At 39.2% G+C, this 23330-nt stretch overlaps 1 protein-coding gene across 2 annotated transcripts in view; it reads right to left on the bottom strand.

Annotated features, from left to right (window-relative positions):
• The window catches only part of LOC109060714 (potassium voltage-gated channel subfamily H member 7-like), a 42028-nt gene extending 23678 nt beyond the window's left edge, over positions 1-18350 (bottom strand). Inside the window, exons 1-5 of one of the 2 annotated variants that reach the window (XM_042757848.1) lie at positions 18190-18350; positions 10464-10925; positions 3222-3242; positions 2641-2664; positions 2181-2395 (exon numbers count right to left, since the gene is read on the bottom strand). In XM_042757848.1, the coding sequence (XP_042613782.1) occupies positions 2181-2395; positions 2641-2664; positions 3222-3242; positions 10464-10925; positions 18190-18286 (819 nt within the window). In that variant the 5' untranslated portion in view covers positions 18287-18350. The remainder of the gene's footprint in view (positions 1-2180; positions 2396-2640; positions 2665-3221; positions 3243-10463; positions 10926-18189) is intronic. The other variant, XM_042757849.1, reaches the window with a different exon arrangement.
• Between the last annotated feature and the right edge of the window lie 4980 nt (positions 18351-23330).

Genomic DNA, 23330 nt, shown 5'->3' with positions numbered 1-23330 from the left:
TTTAAAGAAAATAATATTCTAAGAACTTTCATCCATCAAGAATTGACTGAATAATGAAAAGGAGGTGTTATATACCAGATCCAGATAGCAATTCAAAGTTGTTTCGATTTTTTTATTTTTTAAGTTTTGGAAACATTAAAATATCTTATGCTTACCAATGCTGCATTTATTTGATCAAAATATAGTTAAAACAGTAATATTGTAAAATATTATTACAATGCAAAGTAATTATTTTTACTGATCAATTCAATGCGTCTTTGCAGATTAATATAGTATTATTTAAAAAAAAACATTACTGAAAGCAAACCTTTAAAGGGGTCACGTGATGCGATTTCAAGTTTTCCTGTCTCTTTGGAGTGTTACAATCTGTTCGTGAATAGATAATATCCATAAAGTTGCAAAGACTAAAGTCTCAAACCCAAAGAGATATTCTTTATAAAAGTTAAGACTTGTCCACACCCTCCTAAAACGCCTCGTTTAAACACGCCCCCACATGTCTACATCACTGTGTGGGAAAATTTGCATAACTTGATTACGCAAAGAAAGAAGGCATAACTTTGATTCTCGCTGTAGTATTGTTGCCGCCACCATGTCATGGAAATGCTGTGTTTCATTGCGAATGTGAAAATACTTTGTTTGGCCTTCCAAAAGAGGACACAACTAGAAATCAGTGGTTAAGTTGTATTTACAACACTGTTCCAGTGCAGTTCAAACCAAATATTTGAGTGTGTGCAGCGCATTTTATGGAGGACTGTTTCCTGAACCTGGGAGAGTAGACTACAATGCTGGCTGCTCTGACTCACAGCCTGTAAGTATGTTTTTATATTTAAAGAATTTGTCACTGACTATTCAAACACGAGTTTTGAGCGGTATAGAGTAGCACTCGTTCTTTGTCATTTCGCTGATCACAAATGCAGACATGTTTTGTGTTTACACGGTACGATACGCAACTCGTATAAAGACAGTATAAGTCATTATAATCAGTAATTATGTCCCCACTGGATGCAATAAATGCCTAATTTATAATGAGTTTTATTGTTTTTGTCTCGTTGCAACGGGACACAGCATCACAATATGGTAAAGGGCATAACATTTCCGTCAAAGCTTGAGGCATTCGGCCAATCACAACACACTGAGCTTTGTAAAAATCGATGCGTTTCAGAAGGCGGGGTATAGAGGAGAAACAATAATGTACAGTATGTGGAAAATAATGTGTTTTTTGAACCTTAAACCGCATAAACACATTTCATTACACCAAATACACAAAATAATGTTCTTTTTTAGCAACATCATATGACCCCTTTAAACTGTTGTGTACATACAAATAAGGAAAACAGAGCGATTCATCTTAAGCAGGCAATAACATGAATGCTAAAAACATAAAGTCTCAAACATTTCTTCAATATCGTATTCGGAAGATCAGTAAGGCGCGTGTCTATTAATTATAGGGAGAAGAGAGCACTCAGTGAGTGCACAAGACGGATATTAGCTGATTGACTATAGATAGCGAGATGGCAGATAAAAAAAGAGGAAAATTTTGGAGGAACAAAACATTAAAATGAAGGGTTCTGATCAGGCAAGAGGTAGGACTGCGTAAATATTGGAGCAGCTTTCCAGTGGCGGAGAGAACTCAAGGAGCGGAAGGGAATCGGACGCCAAGGTTGCTTTGTTTCTTCTTGATAGGTGAGTTACATTGATTTTGCTTTTTCACACAACTTTTCTGTGTTGGCTTTTGCTTGAATATGCAAGCATAGCGGATTCTGACATCGTCAATGCCAGGGTTGTGTATGTATGTGTGGGGCAGAGTTATCAAAATAGGGGCGAGGTCCTGTTGGGGTATGGACGTGTTTGTTTTGGTGCTTTCAAATATTAACATTGTTTTGCAAAAATCATTTAGTGCACCTTTAAATTACTGGTTTTGCAAGGATTTGAGAAAGGCTGTATTACCTAAAACAAAGCCCTTATCCAATTACTAAATAGTTATTTGGCAAATGGTATAAGTTACTGTTTAAAGATTAGGAGGACAAACATTTTATTAATTGGAATAATGTGCAGTGAATAATACACATAACAGTATAAACAGAAGTTCTAAGAGAGAACTTTAAAAAGTTAGTTATTAATGTGTGTGTCTGTGTGTCTGTGTATGTGTTTGTTTCCATTATGTTATGTCCATAACTCACCTGTGTGACCTTCTCTGTGACATTGTGTGTTCGATCTTTGACCTTTGGTGCAATGATGGTTTTCTCTGAGGAATGCGGAGATGATGCCCGCTTGTCATTGTTGGTCTCTGAGAAGTTTAGAGTGATGAGAGGGATCTTGTTGATGGTGCTGTACTTAGTAAGGTTTGAGTCAGATGTGGAACCCAAAATGCTGGACTTGATCTGATTAAATGGACCTAAAGCAAATACATACACACAAATAAAAAAAAAATAGCAGTTTATCAGGAGTCACTTTAATAGTGACATCAACACTGATCATTTTAATAATCTGCATTTACAGACCAACATTATTAAAACCAGCACCACCATAAACAACAACATTTAAGTCAATTGCAAACACAACATACAATGACAGTAGACGCACGCACTACAGAGACATGACAACGGTTAAAACATCAAAGAAGTGAAGCTCTAGCCATACCCCCAGCCATCCAAGAGCGCGACACTAGCCAATGAGAAGACAGCGAAAGAGAAGGGAAAGGGGAGCAAAGAATTATTTAACTTTTGAAAAGTTAAGAGTCCAAAGGTCAAGAGAATCTGGAATCATCTCAAGAACTCTACTGTCATAAACAGGTCACTGAACTGAAATGATCCACAGTCTTGTATATTGAAAAGCTTTATGACAAGAATGCTACAAGAATCTAAACAATCCATTCTCCTGTGGAATACATTAAATTTAACCTGAGGGGTTGAAAACCCATGTAGGTTCAGAAAGAGAGATTTAGAGGAAGAAAAGAAAGACATAAGAAGCTGCAAAAGCTCAAACTTAGTTCTTAAATATCGGCTCAAACAATCCAGCAAATGATTTCTGTCCCATGCACTTTCACGTCACGCAAGGCATTACGCATGCAAATCTCTCCTCTGTCCCTCTGGCACATTCACACTTATTTTTCAGTATTTTGTGATTGTTAATTTGGTGTGTTTCTGGAGCATTCAGTGTAAGCCTGAGCATGCTTTACACAGGCAGGCAGGCAAGCATGTGCTGAGTAACAGCTCTGTTACCTTTAATACTACGCCCATTATCTGAGAAAGAAATAGATCACAGATGGACAGGGCGTAAGGAGAGAAAGAGTGAAAGGCAGTCAAAAGCATCAGTGACAGGTGAGATCTATTAGGTTTTTAAACTGTATGAGGGTATGTGTTATTAAAAAAAAAATCACTACAAGAATAGCAGAACCTAAAACTCTTGTGTTACTCAGAAGAAAAGACAGTTCATAAAGACAATAAATCATTTAGGTGGGGAGGAAGTATAGGCATAAATAATGACTTTGGATGAAATTAAAAAATTTACTACCCACAATATTTTTGCAACTTTTAGAAAACATACTAAATTTAAATTTTCACTTACATTAACAGTTACATTATCATTAGGTTAAGTCTTGCAAAAACCAATTTCTTAAAGAGGCATTTCGCTCATATAGCAAATGTACAATTTCATATTTTTTATTAGAAATAGACAAAAAACATTTAAATTGTGCTTAATAATGCTGTAAATTGTGCTCATTCGTATCTTCTTGCAAAGGATAATAAATCACTTGGTCAATGAACAACCTTGAGATGTTTAACACATTAAATCAAAATGTTGTGACTGTTTCCTTGAACTCTACATTACTTTTGATATGATATGCAGATGTGTGCATCTTTGATAAGATGACCCTTTGCATATTAAAAGTAAGTACAATAAACAATACATTTCATACCTTACAATTTACTTCATGTACAAGCTATATACTGTATTTTATTGCTTATCATGATGCAAATCTATACTAAAATATATAACTTTGTGTGTTTTACTAACCTAACAAGTCACATCACGTTCCTGTGGATTTTATTGCACTTTTATTTAACGCAGGCAATAAAAAACAAAATTTAATGTGACATGTAATTGGCCAAAACTAAAGTCATTTGTCCTTGTAAAGACTCTCTCTACAGTCAAAACAACATTTTTTAATTATGTTATAGCTATCACTGAAGAAGAACGTGGCTGGAGTACAAACATGGTCAGTCCATTAACAACTACATCCAAGTGCCAAACAACTATAAAACCAGCTGCAGTTGAATTTAACGCTCAGCAATTTCAGGTTACACATTTCAGGATATAGGTCACAGTTTAACATCTGCTGTGTCCTAGAGCCTTACAAAGTCAAGGCAGTGAGAAAATTACTCATTTTAATGAGAAAAGCTGCCCTGTCTCTTGATTTCATCAGTCAGTTTCAAGGGCTAAGAAAAAAAGATTAGTTTTTACTTTTAAATATTTGAGCACAGTTAAATGTGGAAACTTTACATTCACTCATGTATATTTTGGGCTAGATACCTTAACCTAATTGTCAACTGTTACACTCTAGGAAATAGCCAATCCTTTTCATACGTAGCGCCTCATTCAATATTCAAGTTTCTAAATTAATTGTAATTATTAACCATCTTATAATTTCAACAAAATTTGAATTGGAAGTCCCCACAGAGATAAGCAAGTAGTGTTTTAATTTCTGCTCCTTGCAGTTCATTTTACCAAATTAAGTCAGTTTGAAGGAATAGTTAACACAAAACGTCTCTAGGTTACGTATGTAACCCTAGTTCCTCGAGGGAACGAGACGCTGCGTCGAACGCTTTGGGGAACGCGTCTAGCGTGAGCGACTCTGAATATCGTGTGAAATCAGTCCAATGAAAGAGCGTGACGTCACGGGCGGGGTGACGTAAGCGACCAGGAAGCTATAAAAGCACATGCCGCGCAGCTGGCATCAGCTTCGAGTACCAGCAAGCGCCGGCAGGGGTGCCGGGGGTATGGCTCCGAGACGCAGCGTCTCGTTCCCTCGAGGAACTAGGGTTACATACGTAACCTAGAGACGTTCCTCTTCAGGAACTCGAGCTGCGTCGAACGCTTTGGGGAACGAGTACCAACGCTGCCAGACTACCAAACCCCTGCCTAGTGTGTATCCGCAGAGCACAGCTTAGGACGAGAGGACGGATGCGCCTGGAGTGACCGGCATGTCTAAGCCATAAAATCTTGCAAATGTAGAGGGCGTGGACCACCCCGCAGCGTTGCAGATGTCCAGCATGGAAACATCTGCGAAAAAGGCCTTGGAGGCCGCCATACCCTGTGTGGAGTGAGCCTTGGCTCCCAACAGCGGGGGACGACCAGAGGACTCATAGGTGGCGTTGATAGCCTCGACTATCCAACGACTAATAGACTGCTTAGAAGCAGGAGAACCCCTCTTGGGGGGACCATAGCATACAAGCAATTGGTCTGTTTTTTCTCCACAGGGCAGCTCTGTGGACGTATGCGTCCAGTGCTCGAACTGGACACGTACAATTTAGCTTCTCTTGGTCGGGCTCCCGAAGGGAGGAGGACAGAAAGCCTGCAGCACTACAGGTTGTGGTGTGCCAGAGGGGACCTTAGGAACATATCCCGCTCGAGGGTATATGAACGCTTTGGTCATACCAGGTGCAAAGTCCAGATAAGTAGGGGCCACTGAGAGGGCCTGCAAGTCTCCTACTCTCCTCAGAGAGGTAATGGCCAACAGAAAGGCGGTTTTAAGTGTCAGATGTCTGTCTGAGATATCTTGAATAGGCTCAAATGGAGGTCTGCACAACGCCTCTAGCACCACAACCAAGTCCCACGGGGGGAATACGGGACCGTACTGGAAGTCTCAGCCTCAGCGCACCGCGGAGGAAACATGTAACTAATGGGTGTCTTCCCAAAGACTGACCATCGAGAAGGGCGTGGTAGGCCGCAATGGCTACCACGTAGACCTTCAGCGTGGAGTGGGTCAACCCTGCAGAGAGCCTGGCCTGTAGGAACTCCAGAACTGTACCAACTGGGCAGTTTACTGGGTCTAGCTGGCGGTCTCTGCACCATGAGGTGAAGAGTTTCCACCTCAGGGCGTACAGTTTCCTCGTTGAGGGAGCTCTGGATTGGAGGAGGGTCTCAACAACCTCGGTTGAGAGACCGGATGCTATGAACTGCGCCTCCTCAGGGGCCACACACACAGCTTCCACAGCTCCGGGCGAGGGTGAATTATGGTGCCCTGCGCCTGTGAGAGTAGGTCTGTCCTGATCGGTATCTCCCAAGGAGAGCCGTTGAGGAGCGAGACCAAATCTGCGAACCATACTCGGCCCGGCCAGAACGGGGCTACTAACAATAGACGGACCCCGTCCCGGCGTACTCTCGCCAGAACTCCCGGGAGCAGAGCAATAGGGGGAAATGCGTACAGACAAAGCCTCGGCCAGGTCTGTACCATAGCGTCCAGTCCCAGGGGAGCTGGATGAACTAGAGAGAACCAGAGGGGACATTGCGATGTCTCTTGAGTCGCAAAGAGGTCCAAAAACTCTCCATATCTGCTTCACCACCTCAGGGTGAAGCATCCATTCCCCGGGCCTCGGCCCCTGTCTCGACAGTATGTCTGCTCCAACATTCAACCTCCCAGGAAAATATACTGCTCTGAGCTAGAGGAGTTTATCCTGGGACCACAGAAGGGTCTGGTGTGCCAGCTTGTACAAGGGGCACAGACGCAGACCTCCCTGCTGGTTGATATAAGAGACCACCGCTGTGTTGTCGGTGCGCACCAACACATGGTGACCTCTCAGGTCTGGGAGGAATATTTTAATGCTTGATGCACAGCTAGCATCTCTAGACAACTGATATGCCATGTAGAATGGCGACCGCTCCACAGACCGCGGGCAGGGTGGCCACTCATGACCGCACCCCAACCAGTGAGGGATGCATCCGTCGCTAGTGTTACACGGCGACCAGGAGCTCCCAGCACCGGGCCCTGATTCAAGATCCAAGGTTTCTTCCACATGTCTAAGGCACGGAGGCAGTGCCGCGTGACCTTGATAGTTCGAAGTGGATTGCCCCTCGGGGAAAATCCCTTGGTCTTGAGCCACCACTGTAGGGGTCTCATGTACAGCAGGCCAAGAGGTATCACGTTTGACGCAGCTGCCATCAGACCCAACAATCTCTGAAATTGTTTGACAGTGAGTGACTGGCCTTCTTTGACTCTCTCGACTGAGATGAGGATTGACTCGATACGAGCAGGGGACAATCGTGCCTGCATCGTGGTCGAATCCCATACTACGCCTAGATAGGTGGTTCTCTGAACTGGAGAAAGTACACTCTTCTTGGCGTTCAGTCTCAAACCCAGCTCCCCCATGTGGGCGAGAACGACATCTCGATGTCGAACCGTCATCTACTCTGATTGAGCTAAAATCAACCAATCGTTGATATAATTTAGTATGCGGATGCCCCGCAGTCGCAGTGGAGCCATTTGAGCAGCATCCACGCACGTCATAAACGTGCTGGGTGAGAGTACAAGGCTGGACGGAAGTACTCAATATTGGTACACTTCGCCCCCGAAAGCGAACCTCAGAAACTTCCTGTGTTGTGGAAGGATGGAGACATGGAAGTATGCGTCTTATGAGATCTGTCGTAACAAACCAGTCCTCAGACCTGATTTGTGGTACAACATGCTTTAGAATAAGCAGTTTGAACTTCAGCCTCATAACTGAGTAATTTAACTGATGTAGATCTATGATCGGACGCAACCCCCTCATCCTTCCTTGGAACTTGTGAAATACCGGCTGTAAAACCCCGGATTCCCTGTCTTGAGGAGAGACCACCTCGATGGCCTCCTTCCCTAATAGGGTATTCACTTTTTGTTCCGTAACCAGAGCCTGCTCGGGTACGACCAACGTCGGAATAACCCCGTTGAATTTCGGCGGTAAGAGCCGAACTAAAAGCAATAGCCTTATTGTCATATGCAGGACCCATTTGAGATACATCTGGCAGTCATTCAAACTGCTGCTAAATGATCTATTAAGGGAATCAGTCTCTCGAGACGGACCTCTGGTGTAACTGAGGCAGCTAAATCAGCGCCTGAAGTAGAACACCATTCCCAGCAGCCGATCTAACTACTTTAGAGACCCCCGAAGGGGTTGCGAGCCTCTCAGCACCGCTACGCTCGCGGGCGGAAGAAAACTGAGAGCAGCGCTCGCTGGAAACCGCTGCTGCGCCCTGGAGCTCTGGCAGGGTTGGCAGATCGACTTCCCGAGGGCACTGAGGAGAGACGGGCACCGTGTAATGCGTGTAAACACCACTCTAACCCAGTAGGGGTCGCCCTCTGCAGTCGTGACCGATGTGTCAGGACTTCTTAGCCGAGGACCTCCAGCAGATCTATCTGCGAACCCAGCGAATGCAGGCGCCGCTCCGCCTCGGCGAAAGCGGGACCAACACCGCGAGGAACGCTGGCGAAGACCCCCTCTCGAGGAAAGGCCTCCGGGATCGAAGCGTCCGCACTGGCCGTACACAGTGCAGGCAGACGGCTCCCTCAAGAGCCGAATCTGCGTGCTTCGATCCCAGGCAGATCGCGCACAGACTGTGTGTATCCCCACTCGTGATGTAGCGAGGGCAGGGAGGAACACACAATCTGAAACGCTGATCTGGATTCGCCTTTCAGATGTCTCATCTTAGCTTTGCTCTTTGACTATTGCTTACTCTTTGAGGAGCTAATAGTGACAAACAACAATAAATAAGACAGACAAGACAGAATGACATGCACACACAGAGCGCTTGCTGAAGACGCGAAGCTGATGCCAGCTGCGCGGCATGTGCTTTTATAGCTTCCTGGTCGCTTACGTCACCCCGCCCGTGACGTCACGCTCTTTCATTGGACTGATTTCACACGATATTCAGAGTCGCTCACGCTAGACGCGTTCCCCAAAGCGTTCGACGCAGCTCGAGTTCCTGAAGAGGAACTGAAAATTTGCTCAAAATGTATTTCATCCTCAGGCCTTCCAATATGAAGATGAGTTTTTCTTTTTCATAAAAATATTGAGAAATTTAGCATTACATCACTCAGAATGTGTCTTCTGCAGTGAATGAGTTCAAACAGCTGATAAAAACATCATAATAATCCACACTCCAGCCCATCAATGAACTTCTTGTGACTCGAAAAGCTGTGAGTTTGTAATAATAAAAATCTATCTGTTAGATCATGCCTCCATAACAGAAATATCAGATCCAGCCCTGGATGCCAGATCCTTGTCTGGTACCCAAAACCAGTGTAAACAGTCAGTTAAGCAGTTGACTGAGTAAAGTCAGAGAAGAGCAGAAGTAATGATGAATGATAAAGTAATGATAAAAAAGAATAAAAGTGCAAAGCTTATTGAATAGTTGCATATGTTTCAATGCTCAGACTTTGTCTGCCCAGCACAGGTACAAGTGTCATTATACAACAATCAATAGCAATGGGAAATTACTGCTTCACAGCAATGTCCAATGACATTACCAACCTTGGAATGGAGACTTTCTCTTATCTCTTACTCATGGACACACATATCCTTGAAACCACAAATCTAAAGACTAAACAACAATGGAAAAATTATATAAAACATAATAATAAAATAAATGACTAATCAATGCATATAATGAGTATATAAATTGTTTAAAATTAATATTATAAATGATTATATTATTAAATGGAATAATAAAATGATTATGAATGAATGAATGAATGAATGAATAATGAAAGAAAGAAAGTAAAACAACACAAATGTATGGTTGCTCTCTTGAAGCAAAACATACAGTTTGCATTTGAGGATCCTTAGATCCTTCATAACATTAAGATGTTTATAATTTCAAACATTTGCTTAATATGAGTCCTTTAAATCTTAAAATAAGAGTTCTATATCCATAATATTGATTTCTCCAGTGAAAAAAAAAGTCATTTTGTCTGAATCAGGAGAGAGATATGCACAGATCAAGCACCATTTACAAGTGAAAAAACAGTCCAAAATGTGTCGGAGGATTTTAATGTGAGAGGACACAGGGGATGAACCTTTTCACTGGAGAAACATTATTATGGATTATGGCCAAAAGAGAAAGTTTAAAGTTAAAATGTTTTTTTTTTTTTTTTATTACAAACACAGGTTTTCACTTCAGAAGACATAAGTTGGTGGGCTGGAGTTATGTGGATTACTTGTGCATTATTGTGACATTTTTATCAGCTGTTTGGACTCTCATTCTGTCAGCACCCATTCACTCTAGAGGATCCACTGATGAGCAAGTGATGTAATGCTAAATTTCCCCAAATGTGTTCAGCTGAATGAAACAAACTCATCTTAAATTTACTCATAAGTAAATTTTAAGCAAATTTTCATTTTTGGGTGAACTATTCCTTTGACACAACCAATTAGTCATATAATTCTTCTCAAAAGCTTATGCTTGTTTATTTAGATGTGTTTGTATACCTTCGCTAGCATGGCGATCACGGTAAGTCCTCTGTGTCTGCGTGCTGAGTCCTTCTAAATCTTGTGTAGATGATACTCTCCTAAACGTGCACATACTGGCCCGTGATGCTCTCCTAGATGCAGTCGGCAAAGGCTCCTGTGGGTCCACCCGCTCCCAAGGGCCCCGTGGAGACGAGTGATCCTGTGGCCCTGAGATAGGTGAGCATGACCCCAGATAATTCTGGCCAATCAGAGCCCAGGTGTCGTTTCCATAGGAAGGGCTACAGCTCTCACCAGTGGGTGGATGGAGTTCACGTGGAGAAAGGGAAAGAGAGACAGATGACGAGCAGGAAGAGCATTTCTCATTCTGATCAGCCGAATGGATGGTCACCTCATCCGGGTCTTCCTGGGGGAGGGATTGCTTACTCACTCCCAGCATGTTCAGTGGTGCAGGCAGACGAAAACGGAAGAAACGTCCTTTTTCTACAGAAAAAAGAATAGAGTAAGGTTCAAAGGAGGTAACAAGAAATAGGCATTTTTTTTATTATATTGCCCCATGACTTGGGGCAAAAATGCCACCAAAATGAACAAAAATGCCCTCCAAATTCAAGATAATTGTGCCCTATACATTTAAACTACATTTATTAAGACTACTAATGGTTGTTGATTGTGGCATAAGATTTAGATCTGCTCATGTTGCATTAAATGATTTTTATGCTAATTTATGCAGTATTGCACATTACCAAGCACACATGTTTCTGTTGAGCGTATGAATGCAATATCCAATCAGAGCCTTTAAATTAGTCACTGGTGATGAAGGATTCTAAATACTGCACTTTTGCAAATTTACTCATAAACAACAAAGTGCAGATATGATGTAAGATTCATTTTGCAGTGTAGACAGCTTCAGTGATTATAATGAATACACAGATACATTAAATGTACACACAGATACATTTAAGAAAGCTATTATAAAAACTGCCCCTTACAAAGTTAAAAAAAAAATCCCCCTGGAAATCAATTCCAGGTAGCAAACACTGTCCCTTAATTTGAAATGTCATTTCTAAACCTCCATCTTCCTCCATCTTCTTAAAGGCGTGATATATAATATTGACAGCTCTTGGTTGAAATGGGTACTGCAGTCAAAATGTAAAATATTGGAGAGTTGTTAAGCCTCCTCCTCCTGAGACTTGGCGTTCACGCGGGTTGCCAGATTGAGGACACACAACATGAACGAGCACAACTGACAATGGTAGGCAACAAGCCTTGCACTGTAAGGCTGATGATACACGGGCCAACTTTTTGAGCAATTTTGCTGGGCAACTTTTTTGAGCAATGTTGCTTGGGCACTTTCACATTGAGAATGGATAACAAATGTCTGTCTGGATACTTTAGATTGGTCGTGGGCCCTGTGTCTCATCTGGTTGCCCATTGGTGGCAACATTGGCCAAAAGTTGCCCCGTGTATCATCAGCTTCTGGTCACAGAGCTTTTTAGAGTGATGCCCTTTTAGTTCAGACCAAAACAAAACAGGCATCAGAACGCTCATTTCAAAGTAGAATAATTGGCTGTAGTGTTTCTCTGAGAAACAAGTAAGTGAACTTAGCATGTTTCCTAAGTAACTGCAAACATATTATGGTATTTGTATGCTTTAGTACATTAAAAAAAAATTACATCTCGCACCTTTAATTTGATGTGCTTGTTTTGTGTGAGCAGCTTTCTTACTTTCTTCCTACTGATGTCTCTGTCTTATCCAAAAAGCACCATAAATAGTGAAAACATGGTCCCTGAACGTACAGTACTCCAGGGGCTCGGAAGAAGATTTACATTTTCATGATACAGTATGTCTAACTTTCAGGTCATTTCTAACTTTCTAGCTAATTACCTGTTCTGTAATCATTGTATTATGTAATAATGTTAGATAACATTCTTTATGGTGCTATAAAGTGTTACTAAGAAAATCAGTCTTTTTATACAGGGGCCACTGGATCTGTAAAGGTTAAAAGCCTGTGTTGCAGAACACAATGAACAAAAGACCTGTTTTTAAGATGCACCTGGTTTTAAGATGCATTTTGGTCGATCGGATCACAAATAAATGAGGGAGACATTTCTGATTTCTTTGAAGGGAGGTTCTATTGGGCGGATGTTTGTGTGGGCCTTTTCCTGATCTTTCACTCTAATATTATGAAATAAGCTTGCACAATTTACTTATGAATGTGAAAGGAGCCAATATAAAAATGACACAGATAGCAGCAGCATTCATCTCTGCTCTGATAGACACAAAACTACGCCAAACAATGTAGGTTTGTGTTAAAACCAGAACTGGTAGGAGAACAATGTGCTTTTAACATTTTTTTCACCTTCAAAATAAACTTAAGATTTCAGCCAGCAAAGTGAAATCCCATCTGGCTAGGAGACGGCCTTTAGTGACTGTTCGAAGCGTTTTTGACTACCTATGGAACTGGTCAAAAGTGGACTAAGTTTCAGACCCCGTTACACCTGTATTTGTGATCATATCAACAAAAATGCATTTTAATACCAGATGTAAAAAGGGCCTTTAAGAATCTCTTAACCCAAGCCATTTCTAGGTCTCAGACACAGCTGAGGGGGGTGTCAGTGTGGGTCACTGCATAAGGAGAAAGTAGAATACACATAATTATTTCTAACTATGAATGTGTGGGACTAGTTGACTACAGAAGTGTAAAGTATTTGAGTAAATGTAATTAATTACTGTACTTGAGTATCTTTTTGGATACTCTGTAGTTTTACTGAGTATGAAAGGTATTAGCAACTTTTACTCTCTACTTCACTACATTTTATTTGTAACGAGTGTTGCAATTACACATTACATTTTGCACGGCACCTAGCTTTTTCTGCAGCAGTATATTTCTGCTACAAAAGAAGTGATATCGCCAACTACAGTGCACTGAAAGTACTGTATCTTGTGCATTTTGTCCTTACTCACCCAAACTTGTCAACAAGGCTACTTTACGTGAATGTGAGGTCCTTAGCAAGTAGTTGTGAATCACAGGTGATTTATATATGAGATGAGGACAATACTGCAGCCTGCAATGAGGCTGGAACCAGCACATCCAGTGCAAGAAGGCTTTGACTTTTTAATTTTACTTAACATTATTCTATTTATCAGTTGTACTGAAGAGAACTTTTTGAAGGATATTGGGGGTTTTTTGTGCAATTTTGAGGTGTTTTATTTTGGTTTTATAAAAATAAACGTGATTGCTCTCCTCACAAATCAACTCTTCCTTGTTTTTCACTGGCATGTCTCTTTGACGTGCATCTTTGAGCCTATATTCAGTACACGTAAAATACTTAAGTACTGTTAAGATCAGATACTCTAAGACTTTTACTCAAGTTGTTTTGGAATTGGTGACTTGTAAACTTGTAATGGAGTAATTTTCACTGTAAGGTATCTGTACTTTTATTTAAGTATGGTTTTCAGGTACTCTTTACACCTCTGGTTGACTAGTCGATTAAACGGAACTGCTGCTGCTAGTCAACATTGGAAATACTAGTCGAAATTTTAATGTTACGTTTTGAAAAGTGGATATGTGAAGTGGAAAACTAATTCATTTCATTTAACCTCAGACCTTGCATGCACTTTCCTCATGTTACTGCAGGCTCAGAGAAATGTTTCCTTTGAAGACAAGCGAGGTGTGGGAGCATATTTATCAGTTTAAAGGGGGAAATATTATGAATGAAAGGGAACTGACTTTCTTCAAAAAGGTTTTGTTGACATTTTTCATGTTATCTCCATATAATGTCAAATAAAATAGTGATTATATGTTTTAGCTCTGCTTTGTGTTACAGGAGTAACCATGGTATCTGCTGAATTTTCTGCTGTCCAGAAGCGCCACCTACCGCCAGAGAGTGAATTTGCATTTTCATTCACCCCATCTGCTGCTTTAGTTGCCATCAGTGTTGTAAATTTTAAACTGTTTGGTGGAAAATAAGAACAATTCAGATAATAAGGTATCTGGAATTACTTGATTGTTTGATTCATAGTTTAAAGTTTTTTAAATAGATCCCACATACAATGTTTTTGACTTTCTTTTGAGGGTTATTTTTACTTTTAGACTAATTGACTAGTCAGTTACAAAAATTTCCATTTCCGTGAAGTTAGTTGTTGTGCACATCACAATTTTCCAACACCAGATTTACTAAGGATACAAATCGCAGCATTACAGCAGCCGTCAAACAAAGTTACACTAATGGGGTCTCTGCAGCAAAACCTCTGCAAACAAGCAGTCCTACCCACACCGTGAATCTTTAACAAGAACTTCCTGAATGTTAAACAAGCAGAAATGTCTCTGATGGAAGGAAAAATGGGACATCAGCATCAACGAAATTCAGTGAGAAGACGAGAGGAGACATGGATCAAATGAGCTCTCGATCTTCTCCTCTGGAGGACAAGACAGCCCCAGGACTCTACATGGATTTCATTACCTGAGCTTCATATCAACCACAGAGAAAATACGGCTAAATTATTTATGGACCAGTGAGACCAACTTAATCAAATATTATATTATTGGGCAATATCACAGCATTGAGTGTAAGAGAGCTTCATGAACACTTGATGCCCTACAAAAACATTACTGGTGTCCTTGGAAAACTCATGACATCTGTTTTTCTATTGTATTTGTGTTGTTGACATAACACTTCAAGCAGCCACAGCGTTCTGCAGTCTGACATGCTACATTTTATTTAAAATGTTTTTTTTCTAATTTAATTTGTATCATTCATTCAACATAATTTCACTGTAAGGTATCTGTACTTTTATTTAAGCATGGTTTTCAGGTACTCTTTACACCTCTGTTTGACTAGTCAAATAAACAAAACTGCTGCTGCTAGTCAGTATTGGAAATACTAGTCGAAAGTTTAATATTACGTTTTTAAAATAATACAGTATTTTGAAAAGTGCATATGTGAAGTGGAAAAACTAATTCATTTATTTTCATCTCAGACCTTGCATGCACTTTCTTCATGTTACTCACTGCAGGCACAGAGAAATGTCTCCTTTGAAGACATTCATTCATTTTTTTTTTTTTATTTAATATTGAAAATAGAAAAATTTGAAACTGTGTCTTTTTTTGTTTTTATAAAAAAAAATAAATGAAACAAGATTGCTTTTTTATTTTTGCATTCAAGGTAGAAATGAAATAAACAGCATAATAAATATTCAGTGTTTACATTTGGGTGTTAATGAAATGCCCCCCTTGTGCTGATTAGTCAACCAAAAGATCAAACCGTGTCGTCATCAGGTTTCTTCCTCAGCTTTCCATGCAGTAGAATAATAATCCTCTGCTGCTACAGGTGTACAAATTCTTAAAGTGTTTATTGCAAATACATTTTCTTCTTTTTTCTCATCAAACAACAAGACTAATGAATGGCTCGACACAAACTGTACCAGGGCAAAGCCTAAACAGGGCTTTCTTCTTTGTAGACCTATACATGAAATGGCATCACTTGGTATGAAAGGGCATGACCAAGTAAGTTCTAAAAAAAAAAAATCATTAACAAAATACAAATGAACAAATAATACACAGATTTACTTTTATACAGACTTAAATGTATTATTTATTACATGAAGGCTATATGACCTCACATTAATGGAGAGATTATTAAAGGGATAGTTCACCCAAAAATGAAAATTCTGTCATTTTTCACTCACCCTCATGTCATTCCAAGCCTGTATACATTTCTTTCTTTTGCAGAACACAAAGAAATATATATTTTTGAACGAAATGTTGGTAACCAAACTGTTTTGGTTCCCACTGACTTTGCTCAAAATATCCTCTTTTTTATGCTTCACAGAAGAAAGTAAGTTACACAGTCTTGGAACTACATGAGAGTGAATAAATGGTAACTTTAGATTTTTGGGTGAACTATTCCTTTAACACTTTCCCACTGTATTTGTCACAGTGCAGGATTAAGTTAACTGCAAAAAGCTAAAGGTTATTTAAATTGGTGAAAAACCTAAAGCAGTCATATCATTAATTATTATTATTATTATTATATTATTTTACTTTGGCAAAACCTAAATAGGGTTTTCATGACTATTTTACACCGTGTCTTTAACCTTTAGAATTAAACAGGCCATATTTGCTGCAACACCCTTAAGACACCTAACAGCCTTTTGGCATTACATTTTTGTTAACCTGGCACACTTCACACTTCATGTGCAACACAAATTGTTGCTTTCAGCCTGGAATGTGTTTAAAGGACCTCGATAAAAGCGTTTTCTAACACATTTTTGACTTGGGTATTCCAGGATGTGCAGAGCGTCAGGTGCTACACAAAGCTACATTATACCCACATTACTCTTATCATTTGTTCTTTTTGCTGTTATTAATAATAGCAGGATAGTATGAATATGTGCTGTTTAAATGTATTCATCTGGCTGACATCAGAAAAGAATCTTAATTAATTATTATTACATATTTCATGTCATTCAGAAGCCATATGAAGTTTATAAAGCCCTCAGTCTTGTATATCAGTTAGATTTTTTTTTTTAATCTCTGCAGTGTGATTTCTCTCTTTCTCTCTGTCTGTCTCTTCCCTGGGGTTTCAGTACCATGCCAGCATTAATTAAAAGTCTCTCCAAACTGGGCTATTTATATCACGCCTTCATCAAAACAACCTAATGTACCCCACAAAAGAGGCTTTTTGGATGGGGACATCCCTCAACTTTTGATCAGAGTAACGCCTAATAAATCACTGACAGAATCAGGATGGAAAAGTGTGTAAATTTTACTAGCTAAATTGTCTCTGCTTTAATGGTTCAATGCACTTCCTGTCTGCTTAGCCCCTCAGCCCTGCTCTCAGAGGAAGCAAGATCTAGGAAATCTATATTCATCCCAGCTGGAAGTTTTTGCCACAGTTTTTTTTAAAGCATCATGTTTGTATGTCTCAGCATAACACTGAATACACTGCCATAGCAAATCATTGGTTTATAACAGCCCTGACTAAAAAGTGCCTCTAACTCACACACATACAGTATGAACACACACAGATGTCCTTTTCAAAGCATTCCCTGTTGCTATGATACCACAGAGATGGTATTAGCCATTGGATATTAATTGGATTTCACAGTTCAGATGTGACTTTCCAATACAGATTAGAGGAGGACATCATCAGGGTGTGTGTACTGTATGTGTGCATGTGCACGTCTGTAAACTGATGCAGTAGCATATTTTTCAGAAAATGCAATGCAGCAGTTTTATTTGCTTACAGGTCTCTATGCCCCAAACATATTTGTCATAATTATAGCATGTGCACACACATGCACACACTCTGTTTGTACTGGATGGTTTAGTGAGCACCATTTTACTGAATGGGATCCTATAAATGGGATCCTATAAATGAAACACCGTTCAGCACCTGGCCTCAGGAATCCAAATAATTGTAACACTGTGTCACATAAATTATTTCCCCCCACTTCATTTCCTTTCTGGCTGACTGGGTTTGGTCTTGACAGTGTGTGCTGGTGAGCCAGAGCAACTGGAGCAAATAAAAACCTTTCTCTCTTCCTCTGCCTTCTCCATATTTCTTCCTGCCACGCCTCTCCATCAAACATAATTTGTTTGAAAATTTCACTTCCTCTCTCTCATCTGGCAGACAGGTAGTAAGCAATTAAAACAGATGCTGGCAATGGATTGCATTGATGGAAATGAAAAAATGAAAAAAGAGGGAATTATTGAAAGAAAAGAAAAAAATAGAAGGAGCCTCACTTTGTTCTTGTCTGGTTGGTGAGGTGTGGTTGAGTCGGTCTAATGAATCCATGCTGCCCTCTTTCAGCACGTAATCGAAGCTCAAGATGAACATCATGACAACACCCTCTTCGTTCTTCACTGGAATGATGTGTGTCGCACATAGGAAGTCTGATCCTGCAAACATAAAGTGACAAAAAATGTTATTCATTATCTTTTGGTTTGGATAGCAAATCAAATTCAACCATTAAGTTCAGTGAGCATCTTTTGCATCTTAAAATGACCATTGACCACGGATTATTTAAGAGGCATCAAATTAATTAGCAGAAGTGTACAGATAAATAACCAGAGGCAGAAGGAGGATATGGAGAGCAGGTTATATTTGCTACTTTACCACATAAACAAACATGCAGTTTTGGGTGTAGATGTTGATGCTCATTCAGTTTGACAAGTTAAGGATTCATTCCTGACAGGCAAAGATGAGGGTCGCCATGGCAACTATAGGGCAAGACAGCCCTTGAGAAAAAGCACAATGGAGCCATGGCTCTGATCTGTCTTCACATTTGTTAGAAACCTGTGGATTTGAGTTGATCATTACTGGGGGGGGGCACAATAGTTGACATGCTAATTAGACATTGGCCTCCATCTCTAAAGACGCAATGATCCTCATCATTGTCATAGCTTATTATCATTCATAACCATCATTCAGTTTTTTTCAAATGCATTTCATATGAGCAACTGACTTATTTTTTACAGTAATGTGTCATTGGCACTGGAGTTTGATGGGGATGCTGATAACCACACAAGATTAAACACACTGCCACTGCTTTAGCATAAACTCCAGATTCTAATAGAGAGTATTAATCTTCATAGACATAGTTACTGGCACTTTCCCTGTATTTCCTATTTCTTCATCTTCTATTTTTTTTTTTTTTTTTTTTTTTTTTTTACAAAAAAACAAGCACATCCCATGTTCTTTAGAGAGAAACTAGATTATTAAAATATCTCCAAGGAGGCCACAGGTTGACAATTTTTTTTTTTTCAATTAATATATTATTATTAATATAACTGAATGTTATTATCAATATATTAAAACAATTTAACTTAACTAAAATGCTAAAAACTTAAGAATCACAAAAATAATTGTTAAATATTTTACCTCTGACACTCCTAGTTTCTGTTAATAATATATTATAGTTTGCTCCCTGATCACAGTTTATTTAATGATATTGCTGGTAAATAACAAATTAGCCTTCTAAACTGTATTCAGTCATGTCCCAAATTTTGGTAAAAGCTTGGCTTGAGGTATATCTGGTTGCATATGCCAGATAAAATGAATAGAACAAACAGTTCCTGTGGCTCAGTGGTAACGCATTGCGTTAGCAGCACAAAGATTGTGGGTTTGATTCCCAGGGGAACACGTTAGTTAAATAAAAATGTTAGCCTGAATGCACTCTAAGGCCCCATTTACACTACATGGTTCAAGTGACCCAATTCTGATTTTTTCCTCTCATGTGGCACAGATCGGATATGACCGGTGAACGTGTAAGCAGGAAAAAACTGCATGGATTCCGATTTTCTCAGATCGGATTCAGGCCTCATTCATATGTGGTAATAAATCGGATATGAATCAGATACATGCATTTGTGTGTGTCATGTAAGCAGACAAATCGGATATTCCCCAGTAAATGCGAGTCGTACGTCATTTTTTTTGTTTGACTTTTTTCAAAATATTGTGGAAAGCAAAACACTGTATAATTTAATTTGCATCTACATCCATTGTATTTCGTGCTGTTTTACTTCCTTTTCCAGGTCAGAACGTCTACGTTTGGTAGTTTCAGCAGTGTATAGTGTAAATGCAAAAATCGGATACGGGTCACTTTTAAAAGATGATGTAAGCGGGTCATCAAAAAATCGGATATAGTCAGAAAATCGGATTTGGGCATCAAGACCTGCCGTGTAAATGCAGCCTAAGTTGCTGCTAAATGCATAAATGTAAAAAAACAGCTCATACCCCCCCTTTTTTTATAATATAATAATTTGTCATCCTTAGTAAGCACCTCCTTTCACTGACTAATTTTGAGTTGAAAGAGTTTTTTAAGTTTTTATTTTTTATACTCTACACAGTATATATGAAAAGTTGATCTCTGTTCTACTGTGTCACATCACCAACAGTCACTGTCACTCAAAAAGATGGAAACTGCGACTTCAGGTCTCTGCAAATCACTGTCAGTGTGATCGCCCTTTCAGGACGATGAGTTCATCTGCTTTGATAGCTACTCTTGTCAGTTTATTGAGAATTATCTCAGCAACAATCGGAAAGCAGTACACAGTTTACAGTGAAAGAATTTGATTCGACAAGAGTTTGATTATTCTGGCCTGCAGGAGCAGCCGTTGTGTGTGAGCCTGTAGAATTAGCTCAATTTAGAATGAACTTGTTTGAATGATCGGCAATCGCATATCAATTAGAAAGACACACAGAAGAAAGAAGTTGTGTTTGTTTGGCCCTGTGATCTATAAATAAATCTGAGCTTTCGTTTACTGTGCCCAGCGTTTCTCTGTCAATCTGTGATATTATTAGCAGCTGTGCACACACACACACACACACACACACACACACACACACACACACCACAGAGCTTTTGCATATCACCACCTGCAGACAACATCTATATAATGCACACACACACACACACACACACACACACACACACACAGACACAGACCTGAACTAATAACAGCAATCAGTGCTTAAAGACTCAGATAAACAATATCATCATTATGGCAGCTACAATGACAGAGCTCAGAGAAACAGCTTCATGGTGTATATATCATCTTGGAGGGTTTTTTGAGCTTCTGTGCAGTACTGCTGTATACAATTTGCTCAAAAATTGAATTACGATTGACTCAAATCAGTCTATAATGTGTCCAGTGACCCAAAATTTTTCAAACTGGGGTCCCAAGGGGTTGTTGCAGGGTCTACAGAAATTTTTAAAAGAAGTGTAAAAAAAAATAGAATAGAACAGAATAAGAAAAAGAGCATAGAATCATCACTGTTTTCAAAAAAATTCATGAAAATTCAGAAATTCTTTTTTTTAAATGAGAATTGTACTGTATTGTTAGCCTCTCAGTAGGTTTAAGTGAAAAATATTGCTGCCTTTATTTTGGGGGTTCCCACAACAGAATCATTATATTTGAGGGTGCCATTCAATTTTTTTAAATACCCCTACTGTAAAACATGCGATCTGGCTCACTATGCTCAGATTCAAAATTAACAGAGTGTGTAAAAACTAATAGAAATTCAACAGAAATTCAATCCAAGACATCTGAGTTTCAGAGTTGGAATGTAATGTGTTTTAGCCTCTGTCAGACGGAACAGCTTTGGGAAAAAAAAGAAAAAAAAAAAAAACTCACAAATTAACATTTCTTCACTTTTAGTCAAGGTAGACATCATATTTCATTAAACTTGAATAAAAATGCGGGCTGTGAGGGATAGACACTAAGGCTGCATTTACACTGCAAGGGTTAATGCACAGATCCAATCTTTTTGACCATATCATTTACACTGCAAGGGTTAATGCACAGATCCAATCTTTTTGACCATATCCAATTTGCATAATTTCTTACCTACAGTATATATAAAGTTTCCACCTCAATATTGTTTGCAGTTATTGATTTACTATGCACCATAGTAGACCCTCAGGTTTTGAATGGCCATACTATTACAATTATTTATATAATTCACGTTGAGGTGGCCATTATTATTTTGCCAGCATAGGCAACGGCTGTCATGGAATTTTGCAGCACAAAATCCTACGTTCCGACTGATAAATAACGAAAAATAACGGTAATTTTCATTCATAAGGCTATTTTATCTACAGCTCGTTAGAGGTAGAATTCTTTAGTGAAATAAAGTAGCGCCAAGATTTACATTGATTGAAATTAATTCAAATGAATTAACGAGAGAGAAGAGAGAAATGCACAAGTGAGTGTGAAGTTTGCTAGCAAGTGAAGCATGTTGGATTAATTACAAAAACTATTTTCGCACAGCTGTATAGACTAATTAGCAGCCAGGACTGTAAAGTCTTAAAATGAATGATACAGATAAAGTGTAATAACGAATTTAATGTAATCTGTCCCTCTCTTTCTGCAGTTGACGAATGGAATACAAGAGGCAGGTGTGCACAGAGAAAGCAGGCTATGACCCTCCACTACATCACTGTCAATATTACCGCATAATACAAATACATCCTGGGACAGGGAGAGAGGTGCTGCACAATCACTCAAGGCCATGAGGAAAAATCTGTAAGAAAAGCATTTTTGAGCTCCAGTAGTTCGTTTTTATATTTTACCATGTCACACTCTATAACAGCCTTTCTGCCTCTACATCTTGAATCCACTTCCTCTTCAGAAAACTAAAAACTGTCTGTCATGTTCACACATCTCTATTAATAAAATCTAAGAGTGACAGAAATAAGTACTATAAAATAATAAAGACTAAAACCGCAAAGCTGCTACAAGCTCATTTGTACGCTACATTATCCTAAAAAGGTATGTACTTTTTAACATAAAAGTCTATCTAAAAATATCTACTAAAAGATACTGTCTACAATGAAGTGGTTTTGGATGTCTTTGTATATTGGCTTAGCTCTGTGTGGAATAGAATTTATTGCATGACTGATCTAAATATCCATTTTACAGCAGAAAATGTTTGTGGAATTGCAACAACCTGTCAGTTTTAAATCTCAAACAGTCTTGGTTGATTATGTTCAGCCATTAACCTAGGTGAGAGGCAAATGGAGGGAAACCCATCAGGCTTGTTTGTGTGTGAGTTGTGTGTGTGTGTGTGTAGACTGAAAGGACAAGAGAAGCTTAAGAGATTAGCCCTATGGAACTGAATAAGTGCTTTAAATGCTTGAATTTCTTGCTGCTGTGGTGCCACTTTCAATGCATTAGGTAGTCCTAGTAGGCAGATCATGAAAAATCTTGTAAAATTTTTATATACATATTTATAAAAATTACACATTTTTAGTATACAGTATATTATTATATTATACTATATTATTAAAGTTTTATATAAACCAATTTTCCTTTGATGAATGTCCACGAAGGGATCTTTTTAATTAGTAAATAAAAATGTCTTTGCAATAAGATGTAGGACA

The sequence above is a fragment of the Cyprinus carpio genome, chromosome A6 (assembly GCF_018340385.1).
Source record: "Cyprinus carpio isolate SPL01 chromosome A6, ASM1834038v1, whole genome shotgun sequence".
NCBI lineage: Eukaryota > Metazoa > Chordata > Actinopteri > Cypriniformes > Cyprinidae > Cyprinus > Cyprinus carpio.
This window is presented reverse-complemented; position numbering and strand designations above follow the sequence as displayed.